Here is a 25261-nt window from a genome sequence, read left to right as displayed (position 1 = left end):
ATTTGATGATTAAAAAACTACTGGCCGGGCAGTGGTGGCGCAGGCCTTTAATCCCAGCACTTGGGATGTAGAGGCAGGTGGATTTCTGTGAGTTCAAGACCAACCTGGTCTACAGAGCAAATTCCAGAACAAACTCCAAAGCTACACAGGGAAACCCTGTCTCAGAAAACAAAAACTAAAACAAACAAAAAATATTATCTATTTCAAATTAGCGACCTGACACAAAAGTTGATCCTCTCACCCAAGGCCTGAAACATGGCAGTCTGAATCCACTATTTGTCTTTGCAGTGCTCTACAGAGCTCAGTCACATACTAGCCTGGCACGGCCAACATCCAGGAGTGAATGTAGGGGACATCCATGACAAAGGAGGGTATAACAAACTCAGAAATAATTTTATTAGGGTTAAATGTGTAGGGTTTTGCTATCAGAAAACATGAGCTTGTTACCCCTCTAAGTAACAATAATGTTGCTCTGGATCTTGGTTTCTCCATCTGTGAATGAAGGACTTGGAATAGATTAATATCCGTGGTACACCATTGGGTATGGTGGCACATGCCTTTAATCCCAGCATTCATTCAAGAGACAGAGGCCGCAGATCTCTTGAGTTCAAGGTCAGCCTAGTCTATAGAGCTAGTTCCAGAACAGCCAGGCCTATACAGAGAAACCCTGTCTTGGAAAAAATCCCAAGATACATCAGTCTTAGTACCCTTTGGCCTGTTTTACTGCCTCCAGAGACCAACTCTTCCTATCACCTTCTTTCATTTCTCCATGATCCTCATCTTCAAGAATACATCACTAGCCATCCGCCTCCCATACCCCATACCTCTACCCACATCAGCCCCTTCACTGTTGAAAGAAATTGAGACCAGAGTGTCCTTAACCCCTCAGCCAAGCCCTCAAAGTCAATCCAGAGTCAGTAGATGCTCAATCCACATCTCTCTTCTTAAGTTTTATTGACTGATGAAGACATCATCTTTGTCAGCTGCCGGCTTCGGGGGGACAGAGCTGGGAGACAGGGAACCTGAGATGACGTGAGATTTCAGTCTGAGAGCAAAGATCCAGCAGGTGACCCAAGAGAGAGAGGAGAAGACTATGTGGAAATTACAGGGCAGGAGGAGGCAATCAAGAAGTCTCTTCTGTCCCTCCCAGGGTTCAGAAACAACCCAGGCTTCTGCCTACAACACTTCTGGACTCCCGCCCAAGTCGACAGAGTCAGCCCATGATCTCAAAACCCAGCCCTGCTCGAGCTGGGTGCCAGGCTCTTATCTCAGCAGGTCCAGACTCCAGACCAACCCAAGAAGAAAAACACCAGAGAAGAAAGTAGTTAGATGTGGCCCATCTGATCGGGGCAGATGTATATGCTGCAGCAAATCGCTCGGAGGCTTTGCATATGGTTACGGCAGCAGCTGCTATTGCTAGAGTTTGCTGGAGGCCCAGCAGAGGGCAGGTGGCAGGAACTCATTTCCAGCAGCCAGGGAAGCAGGTGGTGGTGTTTGTGCTATCTCTGTGTTAGGAGAAGCAGCCTGAGCCCTCAGCCAAAGCTTGGGGATAGTGGGTCACGCCAGAGTCCACAGCCCATTAAGTCAGCCCACAGCTGTATTCCAAGCTTCCAAATCTGGGAAGTGCTGGGCCTGGTGAAGGGCAAAGACCTTGCCCACTATAGGCTAAATTAGAGTTGAGAGTTCTCTTTTCTGAACCCTCGAACTTGCACAGCACAACCAAAGAGAAGAGGAACTCTCGACTCTTCTTGTCAGGCCAGACCTCAAATGTTAGACTACAGAGCACTTTAACCTGCCTCTGAGGGCCCAAGGGAGGAGCATGCAAGAGGCCAGCTTAGGAGAGAGAGGCCAGTCCCAGCATGCTGAGGCAAGGAGGCCAGGACCTATGGAGTCCCAGTGCTTCAGCTCCTGTTAGGAAAATTGTTTCCCATGCCCTAGCTACTTCCCCACCAGATGGGCCATTCCATGAAACTCCATTGCATAGTTCTTGGCAGGGAGCATAAGGGGTCCCCAGGTCTGCCCCTCTTTGCCTCTCCCAAATATGGCTTTGGAAAGGAGTTCCCAAAAATTAAGAGGCCCTCTGAGTGGGCAGACCCATCCCTCACAGGGAAGAGATCTTCACAGTCTCAGGAAGGAGGCAGGGGGTACCCAAGCTGGAGTTCCTGAGGGTAGGGTTGCTTCGGCCACCACTGCCACCACCACCACCAGGGGAGGAAGGTTGACTCTCTTCTGGTGTGTTGGCAGGAGGGGTGGGGATACTGATGATGGCAGCCACGAAGTCCCGGCTATCACAGTTCAGGTCAAGGCTGTCATGAGGCTTGGCATTGAGGCTTGAGCGGCTGTGAACAGGGGTGGGGAAGATGGAATACTCTTAAAAAGTCATCTTGATAATTGCCACACCAACTGTCACATTGATGAAGCACCTACTTGGTCCCTTGCACTGTGCTACAAATTCTTCCTGCTTCCTCAATTACGGTAAAGGAGGTCCATTCTGCAGTCAACTAACTGGTCTTAGGTTCAAATTGTGATCACATTTTACCACACTGAAAAAAGTGCCTGGACATAGGGTACACACACATACACACACACACATACTTTTTGTGTGATGTTGGGAAGTAAATCCAGACCCTTGCCATGTTTGTCTGAGTACCGCATGCATCAAATCACTGAAACTGGAGTTATAGGTGGTTATGAGCCACCACTATGTGGGTGCTACTATGAACTGAACCCAGATTCTCTACAAAAGCAATAAGTACTCTTTTTGTTGTTGTTGTTTGTTTGTTTTGTTTTTCGAGACTGTTCTGGAACTCACTCTGTAGACCAGCCTGGCCTTGAACTCACAGAGATCCACCGCCTCTGCCACCACAGTGCTGGGATTAAAGGTGTGTGCCACCACTGCCCGACTCAATAAGTACTCTTAAGCAGGGCCGCCTCCCTAGTCCCTCTATTGTTTTTAACAATGCCAAAACTATTGCAAGGATCTATAATAGGAATAGGTAATAGTGACACACACCAGTAATTCTGGCACTCAAGAGGCTAAGGCAGGCAGACCCTGAGCTTGAGGCTAGCTTAGGCTGCATACATAGTGAGACCCTACTTCAAAACCAAACAGAACAAACAAAAAGCTAAAATGTCTACACTAGGATCTATAAAACTGAGTCCTCATTCCTTTCTGACTGTCTGCCTTCTTTCCTGTCCCCGACTTCCCACTCTGCCCAGAGTAGTTTCCTTGCCAGACCTCCGGATGTACAGAGGCTTCATGGCATTTGCACAGCGGGACACGGCCTGGAAGACGCTTCCTCTAGTTACATGTATGGCTTACTCCCTTGCCTTTTTTAGACCTGGACTCGGACACCATTTCAGAAAAGTTTTCTTTTCTTTAAAAGAAGATTTTCTTTTAGATTATTTTGTTTTACTTTATGTGCATAAGTGATTTGACTGCATGTGTGTGTGTTTATGTACCACAGCATGCCTGGGGCCTATGGAGGTCAGAAGAGGGCATCAGATCCCCTAAAACTGGAGGCAGAGGTAGCTGTGAACTACCATATATGAGCTCTAGAAACCAAACATAGGTCCTCTTCAAGAACAGCCAGTGCTCTTAACCACTAAGCCATCTTCCCAGCCCCCAAATAGCTTTTTGTAGCTGGGCAGTGGTGGTGCATGCCTTTAATCCCAGCACTTGGGTGGCAGAGGCAGGCAGATCTCTGTGAGTTCAAGGCCAGCCTGGTCTACAAGAGCTAGTGAGCTAGTTCCAGGACAGGCTCCAAAGCTACAGATAAACCTTGTCTCAAAAAAAAAAAAAAAAAAAAAAAAAAGCTTTTCGTGACCACACTACTAAAACTGCACATGGCTCAGTGGTAGAATATTTAACTAACATTTGTGAGACCCCAGGTCCATTCCCAGTACTAAGAAAGATCATTCTTATTTTATTTTTTGAGACACTTCTCACTAGGTAGCCCTGGCTAGCTTGTAACTCACTACGAAACGAGGCTGGCCTAGAATTCACAGAGATTAGGTTACCTCTGTCTCCAGTGTGTTGGGATTAAAGGTGTGCACCACCATGCCCAACCTGAAAACAATGAGGCTGCTTGCTGTGAAACAATCTTTGTACACTGTGAATATCTGTTGCTCTCATTGCTCTAATAAATGACTGAATGGCCGGTAGCTAGGCAAAAAGGGGTTAGGTGGGAGAGTCAGACTGAGAGGAAGCTCGGCAGAAGAAGGGCAGAGTCTGGAGAATTGCGAGGAGACTCAGAGAGAAGAAAGATGAACATACCGTGCTGAAAAAGGTGCCACTATGTGACAGAGTGTAGATAAGAAATATGGGCTACGCCTAGTGTACAAGGAGGTGACAACACGGACGGCCGACCCACCTGATGGCATTAAAGTCTTCCCCAATGAGGAGGATCTCACGGACCTGCAGGTTACCATCGAGGGCCCTGAGGGCACCGCCTATGCTGGAGGTCTGTTCCGTAGGAAGCTCCTAATGGGCAAGGATTTCCCTGCCTCTCCACCCAAGGGCTACTTCCTGACCAAGATCTTCCACCCAAATGTGGGGGCCAATGGTGAGATCTGTGTCAATGTGATCAAGAGGCTGAGTTGGGCATTCGACATGTGTTGCTGACCATCAAGTGCCTGCTGATCCACCCTAACCCAGAGTCTGCACTCAATGAGGAGGCTGGCCGCCTGCTCTTGGAGAACTATGAAGAAAGAGTATGCTGCTCGGGCTCGACTGCTCACAGAGATCCATGGGGGTGCAGGTGGCTCCAGCAGTGGGAGGGCTGAGGCTACCGGGAGCTTGAGAAGTGGGGCTACAGCCTCCACTGACCCTATGACCCCAGGAGTCCTGGGAGGAGCTGAGGGTCCCATGGCCAAGAAACACACAGCCGAGCGAGATAAGAAGTTGGCAGCCAAGAAAAAGTTGGATAAGAAGCAGGCACTAGGGGGCTGGAGAGATGGCTCAGCGGTTAAGAGCATTGCCTGCTCTTCCAAAGGTCCTGAGTTCAATTCCCAGCAACCACATGGTGGCTCACAACCATCTGAAATGAGGTCTGGTGCCCTCTTCTGGCCTTCAGGCATACACACAGAAAGAATATTGTATACATAATAAATNATTGTATACATAATAAATAAATAAATAAATAAATAAATAAATAAATAAATATTTAAAAAAAAAAAAAAGAAGCAGGCACTAAGGCGACTGTAGTGGGCTCTTCTCCTTTCTTCCTTCTGTTCTAGCCCCTCCCACTCTGTCTCTAAGTTATTTAAATTATGGCTGGGGTAGGGGAGGGAATGGGGGAGCACCAGAACCTGGATTTGGTTTTCTAAATAAAAATTGGAAAAAAAAAGAAATATGGGCTAATCTAAGTTGTAAGAGCTAATAGTAACAAGCCTAAGCTCTCGGCTGAGCATTTATAATCAATGACGAGTCTCTGCGTGCTTATTTGAAAGCTGGCTGTCGGGACAGAGCTGACCTGCGATCTCGACGAAAGACTGCCTACAGCTGGAGAGATGGCTCAGTGACTGAGTACTGCTCTTCCAAAGTACCCAACTTTGGTTCCTAGCAACCACATCAGGCAGTTCATAACCTTCTATAACTCTAACTCCTGAGGACCTAAAGCCTAGGGCTTCCATGGGCACCTACAATCACATGCACATACCCACACACAGACACAGAATTGAAAATAAATCTAAAAGGAACCCCTGTATCATCCTCCGCTCAGTAGTCTCTGGCCACTGTTTCTGATTTATTTTTCAGCTTGCTACTTTCAAATGTTTGATTCAGTATGTCATCTGTAAACTTGTTTGTTAAGTGTTTTTTCCTATTAGAATGTAAGTTTCAGGACACACGGATTCACTCCCCAAGCCCATATGTGTGTGTGTGTGTGTGTGTGTGTGTATTGGGTGGAACCTAAGGCTTCCTTCATATTAGGCAAATGTTTATCACTGAGCGACATCCCCAGCTCAAGAGATCCTCCTGCCTTAGCTTCCTGAATGACTAGTCGGCCATAGAATATGCCACTACTATTACTCAGTAAGTATTGAAAAGAATGAAGAACAAAGCGCAGTGATTTTCGAGTATTTTCTACCACCTGATGGCTGGAGTTGAATTAGCATAAACTGAAGGTCAACTTGGCCTATACACAAAGCAAGACCCTGTCTTAAAATTTTGAAACATGAGGGGTTTCCAAGACAAACTCAAGATCTGTGCCCAGAGGAATCTGGTTTTGGGCTTGACTTGCTAGGCCTACAGTCATGAAATCTCAAACCCATGGCTCAAATTCTGCACTTTCTAATGGTGGACAAACAGGTGAGCCCGGCACTTACCTCTGAGGGGCAGGGCTCCTCCGAAGCCCTGCTAGAGTGTCTAGCTCCTGCATGCTGCCACGACTGACCGAAGCAGTGGAGTTGGCAAGGCGGATGGCTCGACGCTTGACCCTTCTAGGGCAGCAAGATGATAACAGGCTGCCAGGCCCCATTGGCTGGGAAGACACTGAGGTACTACGGCTGGTGCGACCACCCAGGGAGACAGCTCCAAGGGCCTCACTGAAGGTTAGCTCATCTGTGAACTCATGACACTGTGGGCAGAAGGTAAGCAGGATCACAAGGTAGCCCATGCCATGGAAACCGATACAACTCCCAGACCTTTGCTTAGAGAAAGTCGTTCACTCTCCCTTTTCTTTCCTTGCCCATCTTAGAAGCCTCTTTTTTTGAGACAAGGTGTAGCCTATGTAGCCTTGGTTGGCCTAGAATTCACTATGTAGATCAGGCTGGCCTCGAACTCATTGAGATCACCTGCATCTGCCACAAGACTCGGTCTCTTAAAGGGAGCACCATGTGATGTTCACAACTATGTGGTAAGGCTTTCATCTCAGTGAGGAAACCAACTCAGTGTCCAGAAAGACCTCCCTCCTACCAGGTGACATCTTGTTTGGCCTCACCGTAGTCTTCTCTAGACAGTGCAGCAAATGGTGATGCTGCTGTTCAAAAGCAGAACGGCTCCGAACGCACAGTGCCTGTCCCTCCCCGCTGCCACTGTCCTGGAAGAGACGGAGCAGAAACAGGCAGTGAGCACCTTCCCCTCACAACCCTGCTCACCCCTAACCCCAATAAGTGCACCTCCCCACCTCAAGGCCCCCATTTTGCTTATACTGCAGGAAGGCATTGGTGGTGCCACTCTTTGCCAACCGGATTCTTGCCAGGCGCACCTTCTACAGAGAGGAGACAAAAGATTAGACACGTGAGGCCAGGGACAGACGGGTTTAGGGTGTAAGGAACGGTGCTCGGAATGGCGATAAGGTTACCTGCTGTGCTCGGCGCTTGTCAGCACGCTGGTTCTGATGGTAGATGCGGCTAAAGTTGGACACAATGACTGGTACAGGCAAGGCAATGACCAAGACACCACTAAGTGAGCAGATGGACCCAAAAATTTTGCCAGCAATGGTGCTAGGCACCATGTCTCCATACCTGGAAAAGACAGAGGCAGGCCAAGGTTGAAGAGGTATTCAATAATCCCCGATTCCACCCACCCACGCCTGATGTGTTCTGCAAACTTGGCCAAACACACAGACTCTCTGAGTTTCAGTTTCTTTCTTTCTGGCGGCTAGAGAAATGGCTCAGAAGTTAGAGAGTCCCGCCTCTCCAGTTCAGATGAGAGGCTCTGTATCCCAGAAGTAGTCTGTTGGTTTTACTTGCTTCTCTACATTCTTTAGGAAGGACCCCTTCAAATATCCCCCAGAAGAAGCCTGGAAAGTGTCCTCCTATGAAAGATAGGGAGCCTCCAAGCGGTAGTGGTGCACACCTTTAATTCCAGCTCTCAGGAGGCAGAAGCAGGCAGATGTCTGAGTTTGCGGCCAGCCTGATCTACAGAGCAAGTTCCAAGAGTTCCAGGACAGCCAGGGCTATACGGAGAAACACTATCTCTTGAGGAAGAAAAAAAAGAAAAAAAGAAGTGTGTTATTTTAGGGGCTGGAGAGATGGCTCAGAGGTTAAGAGCACTGGCTGCTCTTCCAGAGGACTCAGGTTCAATGCCCAGCACCCACAGGGCAGCTCAAAACTGTAACTCCAATTCCAGGGGACCAGACACCTTCACACCAATGCACATAAAATAAAGTTAAATAAATTATTTTTCTTTTAAAAAAGAAAGACAGGGAGCCTCTAAACTACCCTGCCTTCCTCCAAACCACCACTCTCCCATGGAACAAGAGCAGAACCAGCTCAGAGAGGGCGCCATAGTTGATTTGCCCAGGAACATACAGCACACATTTTTTTTCTAACCACAGACCAACTGAAACTCCTTTGAGAAATTCAGCCTCTGCAATCTTCAGACAGGGTCTCCAGGCAGACCTCAAACTTACTACTTTTCTGAGGATGACCTTGAACTTCTGATCCTCTTGCTTCCACCTCCCACTGTGTACTGGGATTACAGGCACCTGTAATCCCGCTCAATTTGTGGAGTGCTGGAAATTCAACCTAGAGCTTTAGAGGTGCCAGGCGAGCACTGTATGAGTTGAGCGACATCTCCGGATCTTCTCATTTGTTCTGAGCATTCAGGACTGTGCCCAGAGCCTCTCTAGCTTGGCCATTTCTAGCTATGTGATAATCATCTCAGACTATGTTTCACCTATGTGCCACAGGAGCACCTACCTTCACAATTGTTCTGAGGACAGGATATGGCAAAAGACAGCAAGATACCTACTGCTAACTCATTCTTTGTACTCAATATCTATTGATTTGATCCAGTCATGAACTTCCAAGCAGAATTAGTCTGTACTTCTTAGAAACTTTTGTACTTCTATTGGGCACTGAACAAATTCAACCATTCTTTCTACAGACATTGAATGACAACAGTCTACTTAATCCTAGAGATGGGAATTTAGAGAAGAATCACAGCATCTGCCTTACAGTGTCTGAAAAGCACTGGAAGGAGGCAGGGGAGATGGCTCAGTTGGTAAATACCTGTTTTACATGTAAGCATGAGAACCTGAATTCAGATCTCCAGAACCCATGGTAAAAGCTATATCAAGATGTGTGCCTAGAATCCCAGCCCTGGAGGACAGAGATAGGCGTGGCACTGGTCAGCTAATCTAGTTGAATGGATGAGCTTCTGGTTCTGTCTCAAAAAAATAAAGGTGGCAGCCAGGCAGATCTCTGTGAGTTCAAAGCTACCCTGATCTACAGAGAGAGTTCCAGACAGCCACAGCTACACAGAGAAACCCTGCCTCAAAAAATAAATAAAACATTGTTTAAAAGGTAGCAGAGTGTGGTGGTGCACACCTTTAAACCCAGCACTCAGGAGACAAAGGCAGGTGGATCTCTGAGGTGGAGCCCAGCCTGGTCTACAGAGTTCCAGGACAGCCAGGGATACACAGAGAAACCCTGTCTTGAAAAACAAAAACAGAAAACAAATTTCCTGGACTCCAGGTAAAGGTGGAAGGAGAGACTACAAAGTTGTCCTCTGACCTCCATATGCATATTCTTACATGTACATGCTCAAAGCACACACGCGCGTGCACACACACACAAACACAGGGTTAAAGAGAGAGAGGAAGCTAAGAATTGTGACACAAGCCTAGAATCCCAGCATTTGGGAGACAGAGGCAGGAATAGGATCATTGTAAATCTGAGGCCAGCCTGGGTGTACAAATTGAGAGTCTGCCACAAAACAAAACACTGAGAGCTGGGGCAGAGCCTATGGCTACTGTGGTGAGGTCTTGGGTTCAAGCCCCAATAATGTCCCTCCACAAACAGAAAACATCATGAATTTGGCAATTCCATTTGTATCTATCTCAACTGTTTCCTCTCAGGGATTGGCAGTAAAAAATAATACTCATCCCAGTACTCGGGAGGCAGAAGCAGGTGGATCTCTGTGAGTTCAAGGCCAGCCTGATCTACAGAGTGGGTTCCAGGACAGCCAAGACTGCTACACAGAGAAACCCTGTCTCACAGAACCAAAATAATACTGATTTATTATAATAATACAGAACTGATATAGTCAGCTGGGTGCCATAGACCCAGCGTCCCAGCACTCAGGAAGCAAAGGCAAATGGATGGTGAGTTCAAGACCAGATTGGCCTACATGGTAAGAATCTATCTCAATACAAAAGTAATGCTGAAAATATCTTCTGGAAAACATCAAGGAATCACAAACTCCCAGCGGCTGTGTCTGTACAGTCATATAGCAGTTTTAGAAGGTTGAAAAACATGGCATGCATGTTCAAAATGGAAAAAGTTGGTGACAAGAAGCCATGCACCTAAATATCCTGCACCAGAAGCATTCAGAGAACTCACGTGGTATCACTGAATCCTCTTAAGGCTCTCATTTCCCACTTTACAGAGAGGGAACTAAAGCCTAACACGGTGGCTCATGCCTACAATCCCAGTAGTTAGGAGGCTTTGAGTCTGAGGCCAGCTCCGACTATACAGTGAATCTAGGCAGGCCTGGGCTACACAGCATCTAAAAGAAAAGAGAAGGAAACTGGGACCCTGAGAGAGTATGACAAGAAACGAGAGCAACATGGACAATTTTTGAAGCCTAACCTGGAAAAATCAAGATACGTTCAGAGCCGAGAGGGATTATAAACTTTAAAGATAGGGCCATGCTATGTAACCTCATTGCGTTGGAACTTGCTATGTAATCTAGGCTGGCCTCAAACTCACAGAGATCCCCCTGTCTCTGCATCCTAAATGCTGAGATTAAAAGCCTGCGCCACCACACTTGACTTCTCTAAATATTTTTAGACAGGATCTCATTGTGTATCCTTGGCTGTTCTGGAACTGATGTGTAGACCAGGCTGCCCTTGAATTTACAGAGATCTGCCTGTCTCTACTAAGGTGGTGTGATGGATTAAAGGTGTGCCCCACCAACCAAGCTAAATTTTACTTTATTAATATTGATATATTTTACTTTACACTTGTGAGTGTTTTGCCTGCATGTAAAATTGTGTACTGTTGGAGAATATTTGTTTAGCCAGGCAAAGATATGTTAAATTTGTTCATCCTGCATCTGATAACTATGCAAAGATGTGTTGTATTTGTGTTAATTAAATAAAATTAACCTGGGCTCAGAGAGGCGGGGTTAGTAAGAGGTTGACAGGAAGTAGCAAGGAGGAACTGTGTGTGTGTGTGTGTGTGTGTGTGTGTGTTTTAGTTGGGGTAGTGTGGGAGGGATTGGCTTCTAGGACACCAGCAAAGAGACAAAGTTAGCCAGCTGTTACTCTAATTCTCTGAGCTGGCAGGTTTTCACCCTAGCCTTTGAATCTTGAATTTTATTAGAACGATAGAGATTTAGTTAGAACTACCTTTAGAAGCCTGGCAGTGGTAGTGCACACCTTTAATCCCAGCACTCAGGAGGCAGAAGCAGATGGATCTCTGTGAATTCGAGGCTAGCCTGGTCTACAAAGTGAGTTCCAGGACAGCCAGAACTGTTACACAGAGAAACCCTGTCTCAAAACAACAACAACAACAAAAATACATATAAATAAAAAAATAGAGAGAGAAAAAGAAAAAGGAACTACCTTTAGAAGCAGCCACAGAGCCACAGAAATCCCCCCACTGGCTTTAGGACTGGGTACATCTTGGCTGGGCTGTTAGTTTAAAGGACCCTCTGGAATTGGAATTGCAGATGGTTGTTAGTTGGCATGTGGATGCTGGGAACCAAACTTGGGTCCTTTGCAAGAGCAGCAAGTGCTCTTAACCAGTGAGCCATCTCTACAACCCCCTAAAATTTATTTTAAGAGGTTTATTTTGCTAGACATAGTGACACATACCTTTAATCCCAGCACTTTGGAGGCAGAGGTGGGCAGATTTCTATGAGTTCAAGGCCAGCTTGATATGCATAGCAAGTCCCAGGCCAGCCAAGGTTGCATAGCGAAATTCTGTTTCAAAAAACTAAAAAACCAGATGATTTATTATTTTATTATTTTTAATTTACGTATATGTGTGCAGACATGTGCACAACTGCACAGATGCCTGGGTGGCCAGAGGCATCAGATACCCTCGATCTCAAATAACAGGCCATTGTGAGCCCTCCAACCTGAGTGCTAGGAACCAAACTTGGGTCCTCTGGAAAAGAAGTATGTACTCTTAACTGCTGAGCCATTTCTCCAGTCCCAGTTTTTTTTAATTTTTATAGATTAGCAAACTGGAGCTCAAAAGGAGATAAAGGAGCCAAGCATGCTGGTATGTATATACCTGTAATTCCAGCAATGGGGAAGTGGAGGCAGGAAGGTAATGTGTTTGAACCTAGCCTGGGCTATACATAGCACAAACAACCTTGTCTCAAAAGTGGGGTGGCAGGCAGAGGCACAGCACATATTTTGTATGTGTGAAGCCTCCATGTGAGGCTCTGGGTTTGATATCCGTTACGGTACAGGTATATTCTAACCTTTTAATGTTACAGAAAGGGTATGTGTGTCTGGCGGTTGGACACCCAGCTCCCAGCTCAAGGTCTACACTTACCCAAGTGTGGTCATGGTAACAATGGTATACCAGAAGGCAGCAGGGATGCTTGTGAAGTTGGTCTTGCTAGTGCCCTTCTCAGCATAGAACATGACAGTCGCAAAGATGATGATGGCCATGGTGAGGGAAAAGAGGAGAAAGCCCAACTCGGAGGCACAGCTCTTGAGGGTGTAGCCCAGAATCCGCAAGCCCTGGGAGTGTCTGGAGAATTTGAAGATTCTGAAAACCCTGAACACACGTAGGGTGACGAAGGCACCAGAGACATCATCATTCTTGGGCACAAAAAGCCCAATGTAGTAGGGCAGGATGGCTACCACATCGATGAGGCTCATCACACTGCGCAGGAAGCGGCAACGGCTGGGGGCCGCAAACAACCGCAGAAGGTATTCCCCGGTGAATATGAGTACACAGGCTGTGTCCATACAGAAAAAGGCCGTCGGGAAGCGGTCACCACAGGGTTGCTCTCTCGTGGGTCGCCGGGCAGGGCCACGGCATGGGATGGTCTCCACTACATTGGCGATGACCGACACGGCTATGAAGAAGCCAGTGACATAGTAGAAAACGAGTGCTGCAGTGCTCGTGTGTGGGTTTTCGAAAGCCCTCCAGAGTCGCTGTCTCAGGGAGCTGCCTGCTGGAAGGGCTGGACCTTCCCCGGCCTGCTCAGCCTCCTCGTCTTCTGCCAGGCGCTCTGCATTCTCCTTCTTTCGGTCCCTGTACTCTTCAAGACAGCAGTCGCCCACAAGCTCTGGTACCAAGCCATAGAAGGCCAGTTCCTCGTCAAAGGCCTGGATGCACTCCTGCCTGGGGCAGTGCAGGCGGCCTGTGCGGTAGAAGTTCAGCACGTGCCGGAACATGTCTGGGTCACGATCAAAGAAGTACTCGCCTGATTCAGCATCATAGAAGAATTCCTTCTCCGAGCTGCCCAGCAATGTGTCTGGATAGCGATCCAGCGTGTTTTTCCAGGTCTCAAAGCGCCGACCGCTCACATTCACCACCAGTACCTCATCACCTCGGGATGCCTTCACCTCCGGTGCGGGGGGCAGGGGCTGCTGGGCTAAGGGCAGCCAGCCCACTGCTGCAGCCCTTGCAAATGGTAGCCATGTGGCCACACCGGCCGCCATCCTGCAGCTCCCCCAGGCCCACGGAGACTTGGGGGTGTGATGTTTAGGAGAATGTGGCTAGCTCCAGGATGGTAGAGGCTTGGAGAGACCCTGGGCTACCCAGACAAGGAAACTGATGTGTGTGTGTGTGTGGAGAGAGAGAGAGAGAGAGAGAGAGAGAGAGAGAGAGAGAGAGAGAGAGAGAGAGAAACCAATAGGAACCAGAGGAGGAGGAAGTAGAGAGACAGACAGGCGCTTGGGGAGTATTGGGGGTTCCTAGGGGACTAAGAAGGGGTTAAAGTGCTAGAGGAACCAAGAAGGATCCTCAAGTCTAGAAAGACTGAGATGAATCTAGAGTCAACACATTCCTGAGAGATGTCTGAGGGTGTTCAGAGGGACCAATACATAGGTGGGGGGTTGTTCACACTCTCAAGAGTTCCCAATAAAGGAGGGCCTTTAACCCCTCGGTTGAGCTGAAGAGGAGGCAGATAGAGGCATTCAGAGAGTTGGAGAACAGGACCAGAGATGTTTGAAAGAGGCTGAAGGACTGTCCACGCCCAGAAGACTGATGGGAAAAGATGCCTGGGTTGGAGCCCCCTTGCAGATCAATAAAGGGGACTGGAGCATCTCAAGGGTGGCTAGACAGCGGGAGGTTGTAAAGATACTAAAAAGTGTCTGGGGAGTGACTAGTGCTGCCAAGAATAGCCTGGAGGATGTGTCTACAATCTCCAGGAGTTCCGGGGAAAGTAGCAGAGGTGAGGGCCCTCTAAAGAGGACTGCGAAAGGGGGATAGCTAAAGTGGTATATGGGACTAGCTTAGTTTTTAAGAGGCCAGGGGATATGCAGCAGAGAGGTTCCCTGGAGGGGGCTTAGGAAGCCTGGTCCCTATCAAGAGCTCTGAATGAGGAAAGGGGGGATGTGGGGAATCCCAAAGGGCCAATACTCAACTGGACTGAAGTTGGGTATAGCCCCCTGAGCACACAAGAAACTCGCAAAAGACTATGCAAAGAGGAAGGGAATTCCCTCAAAATAGGTTGAATAGGGGGCGGGGTATTGGAAGAAAGTTGGGTGTGTCTCCCAGGAGAGGGGGCTGCTGAACCTGGCAGGAAGCTGGTAGGGGAGACTAGGAGAAGGCTGGGTCCCACCGTTGGAGGCAGGTCTGAGGAAACCACACCCCGAGGGGCTGGCGGTGTGTACCCAGCAACAGCAGTAGCAGCAGCCGGAGCAGCAGCAACAACAGCAGCAGTAGCAGCAGCAGAGGAGGAGGAAGCGAAGAGCCACAGCCAGGCCTAGGAGGGAAAGGTGGAACAGGCGGGGGCGGGGTGGGAGACAGGGGGAGGAGGCTGTTGGGTCCTTGGAAGAAGGCTCTGGAAGGACAAGGTCCAGTGGGACCCCTGAAGACTGTTCCAGGATGGACTAGGACATGGATGGGGACCGCACCAGGAAAAGACAAGGACAGAGCTAGTGATGGTCCCCTCCCTCTCCCCACAGGGCTGTCCTCACCTGTGTCCCTGCTGCAGCAGCAGCAACAGCGTTGGGGCTGGGGGTACCAAACACCGGAGCTCCTGCCCCTCTGCAGAGCTGCCGGAGTTCCTCCTCCTCCAGCGTTCTCTCCCCGCCCCTCTGGAGCTTGTCGGGAGATGAAGCGAGAGGCAGGGAGGGGCCACGTGGCTCCCATTGCCCCTTCCCCTAGGATAGCTTGAGAGAGACCCTGGGGAGACTCCGCCTCCTTACAAAGCTGGTTGGGCCTCAGTCGCGTCATCTGGAAAATGGGGGTGGCAGGGAACTTTGCCAGTTCTCCCCACCTCCTACTTCCTGGACTCCCCCTTCTTTCTACCCAGCTCCTACCCCCACTGCCCCCAGGGGCTCTCACCCCCACCCGTCTGAATCAGCAGCACTTAGCAGAACCAATCGATGGGGAGGCGTCTGTTAATGGCCCCAGAGCGGAGTGCCACGGGGAATGATGCAGTGCTGTGTCCCCTCCCTGCCCCCCCTCTGTGGAAGGGCGGGGAGAGGTGGGGGAGGGGGGACTGGTGGGGATGACCAGGTCTCCAGATCCACTCTGGGGGGGAGGGCATAGGTCAGAGCCCAACTTCTAAACCAGACTTTGTGGGGCTCCAGTATACACCTTCCAGTCTGAGGATGCAAGATGCCTAGCAAAGGTAGTGCAGATGGGGACAATCCAGGTACCACTCCCTACCCGTAGGCCCCTTGCCAAAGGAGCAGAATTCCCATCTGTTTGTATCCAATGCCCTCAAATCACACCTCTTTCCTTGGTGGGATCTGCTTCTGCCTTTCAGAACGCAGAGCACCGAGTGCCTCTGGGATAAGTCTGTGAGTTCTAACCCCAGCTTTGCCAGACTTGCTGTGCCCTTAACCAGGTGACTTATTTTCTCAGTTGTCATAATTATCCCAACTTGACAGTGTCCTTTTGAGCATCAGCTGAAGCAATGTGAATGGGGTGGGCACAGGTAAGGCCTGGCAGGATGCCTGGTCTTAAGTAACTAACGGTGTCTGATGAGAGTGCCTAGCCTTTCAATCCACCCACCTACCCACGATACTCACTTGCTAACTTTTCATATTCCTGATCTGTCCATTCTTTCGCCCACCCATCCTCCTACCCACATAACCAATGACCCTACCCATTCCTCTAGGTACCCCTCTGGCTATTCAGTCACCTACCTACCCCTCAGCTTCTAACCATTTGCCAACCTTTTCCTAAGACCTTTTTCCATGCGTCTATGCATTCTCCAGCTTCCCCCATCATGTATGCCTCCAACTTACCCTTCTCTTTCATTCGCTTATGCATCCATAATTCCACTCTAGCCTTGCCAGTTTACTCCCAACGTATCTATAAATCCATCAATCTACTCACAGTTAATTCACCCATTTATCCATTTGTCCACCCCGCTAGACATCCATCTGTCCATTTGTACCTCCATTTACCCATACTCTATCCACTTACAGATTCATATGCTCATTTATTCATCCAGCCATGCATCCGTCTACCTATGCATTAATTTCCAGCCATACGACCACTTATTTATCCCTCAGTCCATCTAACCACTTATCCACCCTCCCATCTGCTCATTCATCTATACCCTCAATTTAATACCCCCCCCATATCTGCAGATATTTCTGCTACTCCCTTTGAGAGGTCTGTCAGCAACCAGGTGAACTGAGACTGGAAGAAGAAAAACTGGAGCTGGAGGCCACCTTCCCCATTCCAGAGCAATGACCACCCCACTCCCAACACATCCCGCTTGATTAGAAAGAATGAGACCAGACAGTCAGTGCAATGACCACCCCACTCCCAACACGTCCCGCTTGATTGGAAAGAACTAGACCACAGTGCAATGACCACCCCACTCCCAACACATCCCTCGATTGAAAAGAACGAGACCACACAGTCAGTGCAATGACCACTCCACTCCCAACACGTCCCACTTGATCGGAAAGAACTAGACCAGACAGTCAGTGCAATGACCACCCCACTCCCAACATGTCCCTCGATTGAAAAGAACGAGACCACCACACAGTCAGTGCAATGACCACCCCACTCCCAACACGCCCCTCGATTGAAAAGAACGAGACCACACAGTCAGTTGGTGGGCCCGTCTGGCCAGATGGTATTTGGGCTGCAAAGCTTTTACACACACACACTCACACACATACACACATTGCTGGAACATTGAGCATGGACTGCACCCCCACCCAACATCCCCAGTCCCAAATGCAGAGTAGCCAGGCTTCCAAACATAAATTAAAAATAAAATGAAAAGAGTTGGTCTCTGGGAGGGAGAGCTCATGCAGAGTTGAAGGCAGATGCCCCTGGGAGCCAGGGCCAAGAAGAAAAAAATTCATGCCCTTCCCTCAGGATCTTTCCCCCACAAGGGCCTCTGGCCATATGATGGGGGTCATCAATACCAGCCATAGATAGGCTCCTAGCCCTCTTAATGTCCATCTCCTAAAATATTCGATTTGGTGCCAGCCTCTATTTTCCCACCACAACCCAGGGAGTGAATGGCATTCTGGAAGGGAATGGAAGTAGGTGCAGCCCGGAGGTCTTTAGTTGGCTTCTCCAGGTTCTAGGTCCGGGTCAGGGGACCCCACACATTCCTTGCTGAGCCGTACAATTTCCTGGGATAGAACTTCCATGTCCTAAGAAACAAATGATCCATCAGGAGCTAGAAAAGGGGAAAAAGGGCGCAGCAGCTCTGGTAGCAAATATGAGATGTTCTCTGTAGTTAAATGGACTGTTGGGTTAACCAGAGCCCAGTGGTATCAGGCCTTGGATGGGAAGATCCACCACCTTCTCATCTAACAAATGTCTACTTGCTTCTCCAAGGTAGGACCTGGGTATGACTCCCTTAGTGATGAAGGAATATTTGGGTGGTGGGGGAATCATTGTGTGGGTGAACTCATCAGGAATCTTTGGCAGACAAATAGGTTCACAAATGAACTTTGTAGAGGACAAAAAGGTAGGAAGGCACATGACATGTAGGTGGGGGAAAGGGTGATTGCTGAGTAGATGAAAGAATGATGCATCACCGGCACTCGCCTTTAATCCTAGCACTTGGGAGGCAGAGGCAGGCAGATCTCTGTGAGTTCGAGACCAGCCTGGTCTACAGAGCGAGTTCCAGGACAGGCTCCAAAGCTACACAGAAAAACTCTGTTTTGAAAAAACAAAAACAAAAACAAAAACAAAAAAACTGAATGGATGAGTGGGTCGAAGGACAGGTGGAAGAGTGGTAGACTCAACTGGTAAGTTCATCAGAGGGTAGAAGAGGGGAACACAAAAGGATGGCCGATGAGTAGAAGGTGGTATTGGGAGGACAAGGGCAACTAGGAAGGGCACAGCCAAGGACTGTGGGTAGGGAGGCAGGTGGTCCACACTCGCCTTGTGCAAGTGCATATTCTTGGTGAGCTGTTCCTCCAACATGTTCTGCAGCTTCTTGTTCATTTCCCGAAGGTTCTCATCGCCTGGCTTCACTAGGTCTCTCAGGACACTGCCGAGCCCACTTCGGTCTGTGTGGCCTGCTGCCACAGACACATCTGCAAGGGTCCAGGCTGAGCACCGCCCCCTCGGCAGAGCCAGGGGCAGGGAACAGGAGAGAGTAGGCAGAGCCAGAGGAGACAGGAGAAAAGCAAAGAGCAGGCAGGAGGGGAGGGAGAAAAGCAATGTTATGTTGGGGGCACAGGCTTAGATAGGTGAAACCCAGCTGTCATTAGTCATGTGACTCAAAAATAGGGATAATTCTTAACTCATGGTGCTGGGAACATATATATGACTGCATGTGACACACAGAGCGCACAGTAAACCCTCAGAGCATGTCAGTGGGTATTGCTAAACTAGGAAAAAATCAGGAAGTAGGGGAAGATTTGAAAGTAAGGAATAAAAGAGAGGAGAGAGAAGGTAGCAGATAGGAGAGGAGGGGATAGCCATGGAGGTCAGAGAAGAGAACAGGAAGGAAGACATAACAAATGAAGATGTTCGGCTAGGTACAGTCATGCACACCTGCAAACCCAGCACCTGGAAGGCTGAGGCAGGACTGTTGAGAGTCTGAGGCTAGCCTATGCTACAAAACAAGTACCAAGCCAGCCAAGGCAACAGAGCAAAATCCAGTTTCAAAGAATAAGCAAACAAATAAAAATGGAAACAGAATAATAGTGCTACTAAATAGTGAAACAGAAAAAAAAACATAAACAAATAGAAAGCAGGGGAGAAGGAAGGGTATAGAAGAAAAGTCCTGGGAAAACACTAGAGAATGCAGGGTTAGAAATGGTAAGGACAAAGGGAGGCCACGTAATAATGCAAAGCCTCCCAGCTTTCCCTCCATGGGTCAAGAAGAGAGAAATAGCTGCATAGAACAGTGGAAAAGGAGGGGCAGGTGAAGGTTGCACTGGAGGTGAGGGCTGGGGAAGGAGCACTGACCAATCCGGCTGTCCATGACATAGGTCTCAATGATGGCGCTTTTCCGGCAGAGGTCCTCTGCCATAGAGGCACTGCTCACCTCCAGGTGTTTCACCTGCAAGATGATCCACCCCATCTCAAGCCCCTGAACTTGACATTGCCTCCCATGAGGATCCAGCCAGACACCCTTCCCACCTCCACCCCCATCCCAGGACACTTCATGCGGGGACTAGCAGGTAGACAGACAGCACCTTCTCCTCCAGCATCCATTTCTCCTGCTGTATCTCGGCCAGTCTCTGAAACAGCTCAGCTACCTCCTCATCTGAGAGCTCTGCCGGCCGAGGGGGCTGGGCCTGAGGACTGCTAGATAAAGACTACAAGAAAGAAGAGAGAGAAAATCTAGCCCTTCTCAGCATCACCCATCCACCTGAGTTAGGGGGGTGGAGGCACATCAGCGACTATAAGTTCTGAGGCAGCAGCTGAAGGCCAGACTTGGCACTCCTAGAAACTCCACATTTCCTTTGGCCTAAAGGGAGGCAGACAGTGTTACCACCACCACAAGAGTGCTACTGAGAGGACGAAAGGAAGCAAATGACATCTAATTCCCAGATGACAGGAAATGGAAGCAACAGTAGAACAAGCTAAATGGTACCATTAAGAAGCAAGCAGAAAAATCTAAAGGTGGGATGTTTCCTACAGGTCAAATGGTTTGGTTTCTTCCACCAGCTGATGTCAGGAAAATAGCATCAGAACAGACACACAAAGACATAAGGAAAAAAATAAACAAGCAGCAACAACAAAAACCAAGGTCTACTCTGAAGCTGAATGCTAGCTTTTACAAAAAAAGGACACTTTAAAAGTCCTCTAGAAGGCCAGGCAGTGGTGGTGCATACCTTTAATCCCAGCACTCGGGAGACAGAGGCAGGTGGACCTCTGAGTTTGAGGCCAGCCTGGTCTACACAGTGAGTTCCAGGATACACAGAGAAACTGTGTCAAAAAAGTAAAAAAAAAAAAAATGTAAAACGTCCAACAAGGAGTTGGAGAGATGGTTCAGTAGTGGTTAAGGCACTCGCTGCTCATGCAGAAGATCAGGAATCAGTTCCCAGAACCCATATAGCAGAGCACAACCGTATCCATACATATCCGGCTCTAGGAATATGATGCCTTCTTCTGACCTCTGTGGGCACCAGGCACACATATGGTGCACACATATATGCATGAAAACCACACAAAAATAAACAAATACCTTGGCTATCCTGGAATTTGCTCTGTAAACCAGGCTTGCCTTGAACTCTGAGATTCACTAGCCTCTGCCTCCCTAATGTAAAAATTTTTTAGTTAAAAATATTTTTCAAGGGGGCTGGAGAGATGGCTCAGAGGTTAAGAGCACTGACTGCTCTTCCAGAGGTCCTGAGTTCAATTCCCAGCAACCACATGGTGGCTCACAGCCATCTGTAATGAGATCTGGTGCCCTCTTCTGGCCTGCAAGCATACATAGAAGGAATGTTGTATACATGATAAATAAATAAATCTTTAAAAAAAATATTTTTCAAAAGCCAGGTGATGGTGGCACATGCCTTTAATCCCAACACTCAGGAGGCAGAGGCAGGCAGATCTCTGTGAGTTCAAAGCCAGCTTGTTCTACACAGTGAGTTCCAGGACAGGCAGGACTGTTACACAGAGACATTCTGCCTCGAAAAACTAAAACAAAAACAAAAAATTTTCTAAAAGTCCTACAGGAGCTGGGTAGTTGTGTTGCACGCCTTTAATCCCAGCACTCGGGAGGCAGAGGCAGGTGAATCTCTGAGTTTGAGGGCAGCCTGGTCTACAGAGTGAGTTCTAGGACAGGCTTCAAAGCTACAGAGAAACCCTGTCTCAAAAAAACAAAAAACAAAACAAAAATTCAAAACTGTCCTACTAGGGCTGGAGAGATTATTTAGCTATTATAGCTAAATTTACAACCAAAAGGATAAAAATTTCCACCAAAAATGTCTAGCAGTGTATACATATTAATTGTGTAATGATTTAAAAAAATCCCAAATAAGCCAGGCAGTGGTGGCGCACTCCTTTAATCCCAGCACTCGGGAGGTAGAGGCAGGCCGATCTCTGTGAGTTCGAGGTCAGCCTGGTCTATAAGAGCTAGTTCCAGGACAGGCTCCAAAGCTACAGAGAAACCCTGCCTTACCAAAAAAAAAAAAAAATCCAAATAAAAAGTGTTTGGCAGGAAACATGATGTGACAAATGGCAATAATGATGATAAAGGAAATCAGCCACAGTGACTCATGCTTATAATCCCAGCACTTGGGAGGCTGATGGAAATGAAACATGAATTCAAGTCCAGTATGGGATACATAGTAAGAATTCAATATCAAAAAAAGAAAAAAGAGGGCTGGAGAGGTGGCTCAGAGGTTAAGAGCATTGCCTGCTCTTCCAAAGGTCCTGAGTTCAATTCCCAGCAACCACATGGTGGCTCACAACCATCTGTAATGGGGTCTGGTGCCTTCTTCTGGTCTGCAGGCATACACACAGACAGAATATTGTATACATAATAAATAAATAAATTTAAAAAAAAAGAAAAAAGAAAGAGAAAAAAATTAAATAGGGGATAGAAAGATGACCCAAGAGTTAACAGCATTGGCTTCTCTTCCAGAGGACCCAGGTTCGGTTTTTGCACCCATGTGACAACTCACAACTAGCTATTGTACTAGCTTGTTGTTCCAGTGGATCGGACACCCTCTTCTGACCTCTAAGAGTACTGCATGAAGGTGGGGTACATGCTGATAGAACATAAACATAAAATGAAAATAAAAAATTATTTAAGGCTAATCGTGGGGGCACATGTCTTTTAATTCTAGTACTTGGGAGCAAATCAGGCAGATCTGAGGCCAGATAATACCTAGTGAGTTCCAGGACAACCAGGGCTATGTAGAGAGAGACCCTGTCTCAAAAACCTATTTAAAAAAGCAATAAATAGGGACTGGAGAGATGGCTTAGAGGTTAAGATTACTGGCTTCACTTCCAGAGGACCTGGGTTCGATTCTCAGTACCCGTATGACAGCTCACAACTGTCTGTAACTCTATTCTATGTGATCCAGCTCCCTCACATGGACATACCTGCAGGCAAAACACCAATACACATAAAATAAAAATAAATAAAATTTTTAAAAAAGTAATAACTAGCCAGACATGGTGGCACACACCTTCAATCTTATCACTCAGAAGGCAGGCCACACAGATCTCTTCTATGAAGTTGAGGTCTACATGGTAAACATAGCAAAACACTATCTCCAAAAAATAATAACAAATAAGTTAGAAAACAGGATTTCCTACATGAGTGGTGCACTTCCCACAATGCTTGTACTTTAAAGCACTAGGAAGGTGGGACTAATCTATGGTGATGAAATAGCGGAGCAGAGAGAATGACTGGTCTCCCATAGATCAGTCTTAATTTAAGTTGATGAGTTTGGGAAGAAGTTGACAAAATGTTTGTTAGAGGCTGGGACTGCACCTTAGTAGAACAGCAAATGTTGACATGTGTTCTGCATGCATGTGTATGTGTGAGGCCCATGTTCTCCATGTAAGTGTGAAGTCCCAGGTTCAATCCTTAGCATGAGAGAGACAGAGACAAACACATAAATACAGAGAAAAAGATGATAGATAGATAGATAGATAGATAGATAGATAGATAGATGGATGATAGGCACATAGAGAAGAACTGCTTGTCTGAAGGTCAGTGTAGACAATTTCAAGTGAGGGAAAAATGGGGATCCTCCAGTCTTAGTAGGTGAAACTTGCCCCTTACCCTGGCTGGGACGGCTGTGGTCTCCTTCTCCTTCAAAATCTCCCTGTAGCTGAAAGAGGAGATGCTACTACTGTCCCCTGTCTGGGTCCGGCTTGGTGAGTTCACCTCAGAGAGAACCAGCTCCTCAAGGCCTGGGGAGTGGAGGAAAAACAAACCTGAGTCCCTTGGAATCTTGGGACAGCAAACCAGCAGAAAGAGGCACAAACAGAGATTTTTTTTTCCAGTGATGGAATGAGGAAAAGACACAAACTTGAGTAGGCAAGCAAACTCAAGATCTGGATCAGGAAGCAACAAGGAACCACCTCTGTTGGTATGCATATCCAGTGGAAGAAAGGGAAGTGGGTGAGGCTGGGTGTTGGCAAGGAGCAGACACCAGATTTCACTGGCATCAGACACTGATGTAGAAAAAGGAAGCTAGAGAGTTGAGAGTGCACAGCGGCACACACACATGCAGGGGAAAGCCCAGACAGGAAGCCAGTACATGACGAGACTGACAGAAACCACAGAGAAAGACACATTCAGAACAAAGATGGAGACGGACTTGTAGTCTTTCACCTAGACCCTAGTCCCATCTAATGGATAAGAAAGATGTACAGTATGAAATTCAAATCTATTCCCCACTTCTTAAATTAATCTATGACAAAACACCACTATTATAAGAAGAGGTTCCTTCAGGAGGTTGATTGCCTCAGTGAGAAATTGGTTTGGTGAGAGCTATATGCTTTGCCATATCACTTGAACACTTGCTCAGGTAGATTACTTGAGGTGAGGAGTTCAGGGCCAGCCTAGCAACTCAGAAGAACCCCATCTCAAAAAGAAAACAGAAAGCATTGGTACTGAGTTTGTGACACTGCCCTTATAACTGCTTCCAGGTATCAGGGAAAGGGTTAGCAGCATACTCTGAAGGAAACTCCAAAGAATCTCCAAAAAGGATGCAGTGCCCGAGTAGGGTTCCCCTAGCACCTCAGTTGATGGCAATTTTCTCTAAGCCTGTCTGTGATCTAAGAAATGCATCAAAACCATTACTGAATCTGAGTTATTTCGATGTATTTACAGCTACTCACAAGCAAGAAAAGGTAGAAAAACAACTCCAGGTTTGTGTAGACATGTCTTCTGCCAGAAGTAACGCGTGTTGAGTTAGCAGTGTATTGAAAACAGTACAAGCCAGACGTGACGGCTTATGCCTGTAACCAAGCTCTTAGGAGGCCAAGGCAGAGCACCATGAGTTTGAAATCAGCCTGGGCTACAAAGTGATGCTGTCTTAAAAATCCCAATGCTAGGGGCTGGAGAGATGGCTCAGAGGTTAAGAGCATTGCCTGCTCTTCCAAAGGTCCTGAGTTCAATTCCCAGCAACCACATGGTGGCTCACAACCATCTGTAATGGGGTCTGGTGCCCTCTTCTGGCTGGCAGGCATACACACAGAATATTGTACACATGATAAATAAATAAATATTTAAAAAAAAAATCCCAATGCTAGTAACAGTGATGATAGTAATGAAGATGACAGTGTTAGCTGGGTGGTGGTGGCTCACGCCTTTAATCCCAGCACTCAGGAGGCAGAGGCAGGTGGATCTCTGTGAGTTCGAGGCCAGCAAGGACTGTTACATAGAGAAGCCCCGTCTTGAAAAGAGGAGAAGGAGAAGACAGTGAGGTGCTGTTGCCTATGGGATTCTGTGTCCCATGATTCACTGTGAGTTCCTAGAGGGGAATGACTTGGGGTTTGGGGCTTATATTATGGATCCTAAACTCATGTGAGGATTTCTAGAGTACAAGAATAGAAATGGTAGAGAAAGCAGAGAAGTAACAGCAGATATGGAGCAAACAGGAAGAATAGGCAGAGAGGAACAGAGAAGGTAGTAAGAAGCCACAGACACAGAAAAAAAAAGCAGACAGTGCAGAGAGAGAAAAGAATTCAGGCAGGACAGAGGGCTGGAGCAAAGGCTAAAGGAGGTACAGAAGGCAGCCCAACGGCTGACTTCCACCCA

The 25261-nt window shown here is 47.7% G+C and overlaps 2 protein-coding genes and 1 pseudogene across 10 annotated transcripts in view; 1 reads left to right on the top strand and 2 right to left on the bottom strand.

Annotated features, from left to right (window-relative positions):
- Nucleotides 1-372: 372 nt before the first annotated feature.
- Kcnd1 (potassium voltage-gated channel subfamily D member 1) lies at nucleotides 373-15241 on the bottom strand. The gene is made up of 6 exons (XM_050160789.1): nucleotides 12460-15241; nucleotides 7305-7467; nucleotides 7128-7211; nucleotides 6942-7040; nucleotides 6328-6578; nucleotides 373-2339 (listed from the first exon to the last, which is right to left on the bottom strand). Exons 1-6 carry the CDS (start codon nucleotides 13578-13580, stop codon nucleotides 2102-2104), a joined length of 1956 nt encoding a protein of 651 aa, XP_050016746.1. The 5' UTR covers nucleotides 13581-15241; the 3' UTR covers nucleotides 373-2101.
- LOC126512811 (ubiquitin-conjugating enzyme E2 S-like) lies at nucleotides 3482-5564 on the top strand (annotated as a pseudogene).
- A 1919-nt stretch (nucleotides 15242-17160) lies between the features above and the next one.
- The window catches only part of Gripap1 (GRIP1 associated protein 1), a 30587-nt gene continuing 22486 nt past the window's right edge, over nucleotides 17161-25261 (bottom strand). For all 9 annotated transcript variants that reach the window (XM_050160772.1, XM_050160775.1, XM_050160774.1 and 6 more), the window contains 5 exons: nucleotides 23276-23406; nucleotides 19725-19847; nucleotides 19495-19588; nucleotides 18460-18614; nucleotides 17161-17720 (listed from right to left, as the gene is read on the bottom strand). In XM_050160772.1, the coding sequence (XP_050016729.1) occupies nucleotides 17628-17720; nucleotides 18460-18614; nucleotides 19495-19588; nucleotides 19725-19847; nucleotides 23276-23406 (596 nt within the window). In that variant the 3' untranslated portion in view covers nucleotides 17161-17627. The remainder of the gene's footprint in view (nucleotides 17721-18459; nucleotides 18615-19494; nucleotides 19589-19724; nucleotides 19848-23275; nucleotides 23407-25261) is intronic.

The sequence above is a fragment of the Alexandromys fortis genome, unplaced genomic scaffold, assembly GCF_014885135.2.
Source record: "Alexandromys fortis isolate MF-2015 unplaced genomic scaffold, M_Fortis_MF-2015_v1.1 scaffold_83, whole genome shotgun sequence".
Classification (NCBI taxonomy): domain Eukaryota; kingdom Metazoa; phylum Chordata; class Mammalia; order Rodentia; family Cricetidae; genus Alexandromys; species Alexandromys fortis.
This window is presented reverse-complemented; position numbering and strand designations above follow the sequence as displayed.

Bases quoted from the DNA above. Each gene is read 5' to 3' on its own strand.
- Kcnd1 (XM_050160789.1), bottom strand. From the start codon at position 13,580: ATGGCGGCCGGTGTGGCCACATGGCTACCATTTGCAAGGGCTGCAGCA. The intron at 7,468-12,459 runs GTAAGTGTAGAC...TGTCTTTTCCAG, and splicing joins GTTACCATGACCACACTTGG to GTATGGAGACATGGTGCCTA. The intron at 7,212-7,304 runs GTAACCTTATCG...TCCTCTCTGTAG, and splicing joins ACAAGCGCCGAGCACAGCAG to AAGGTGCGCCTGGCAAGAAT.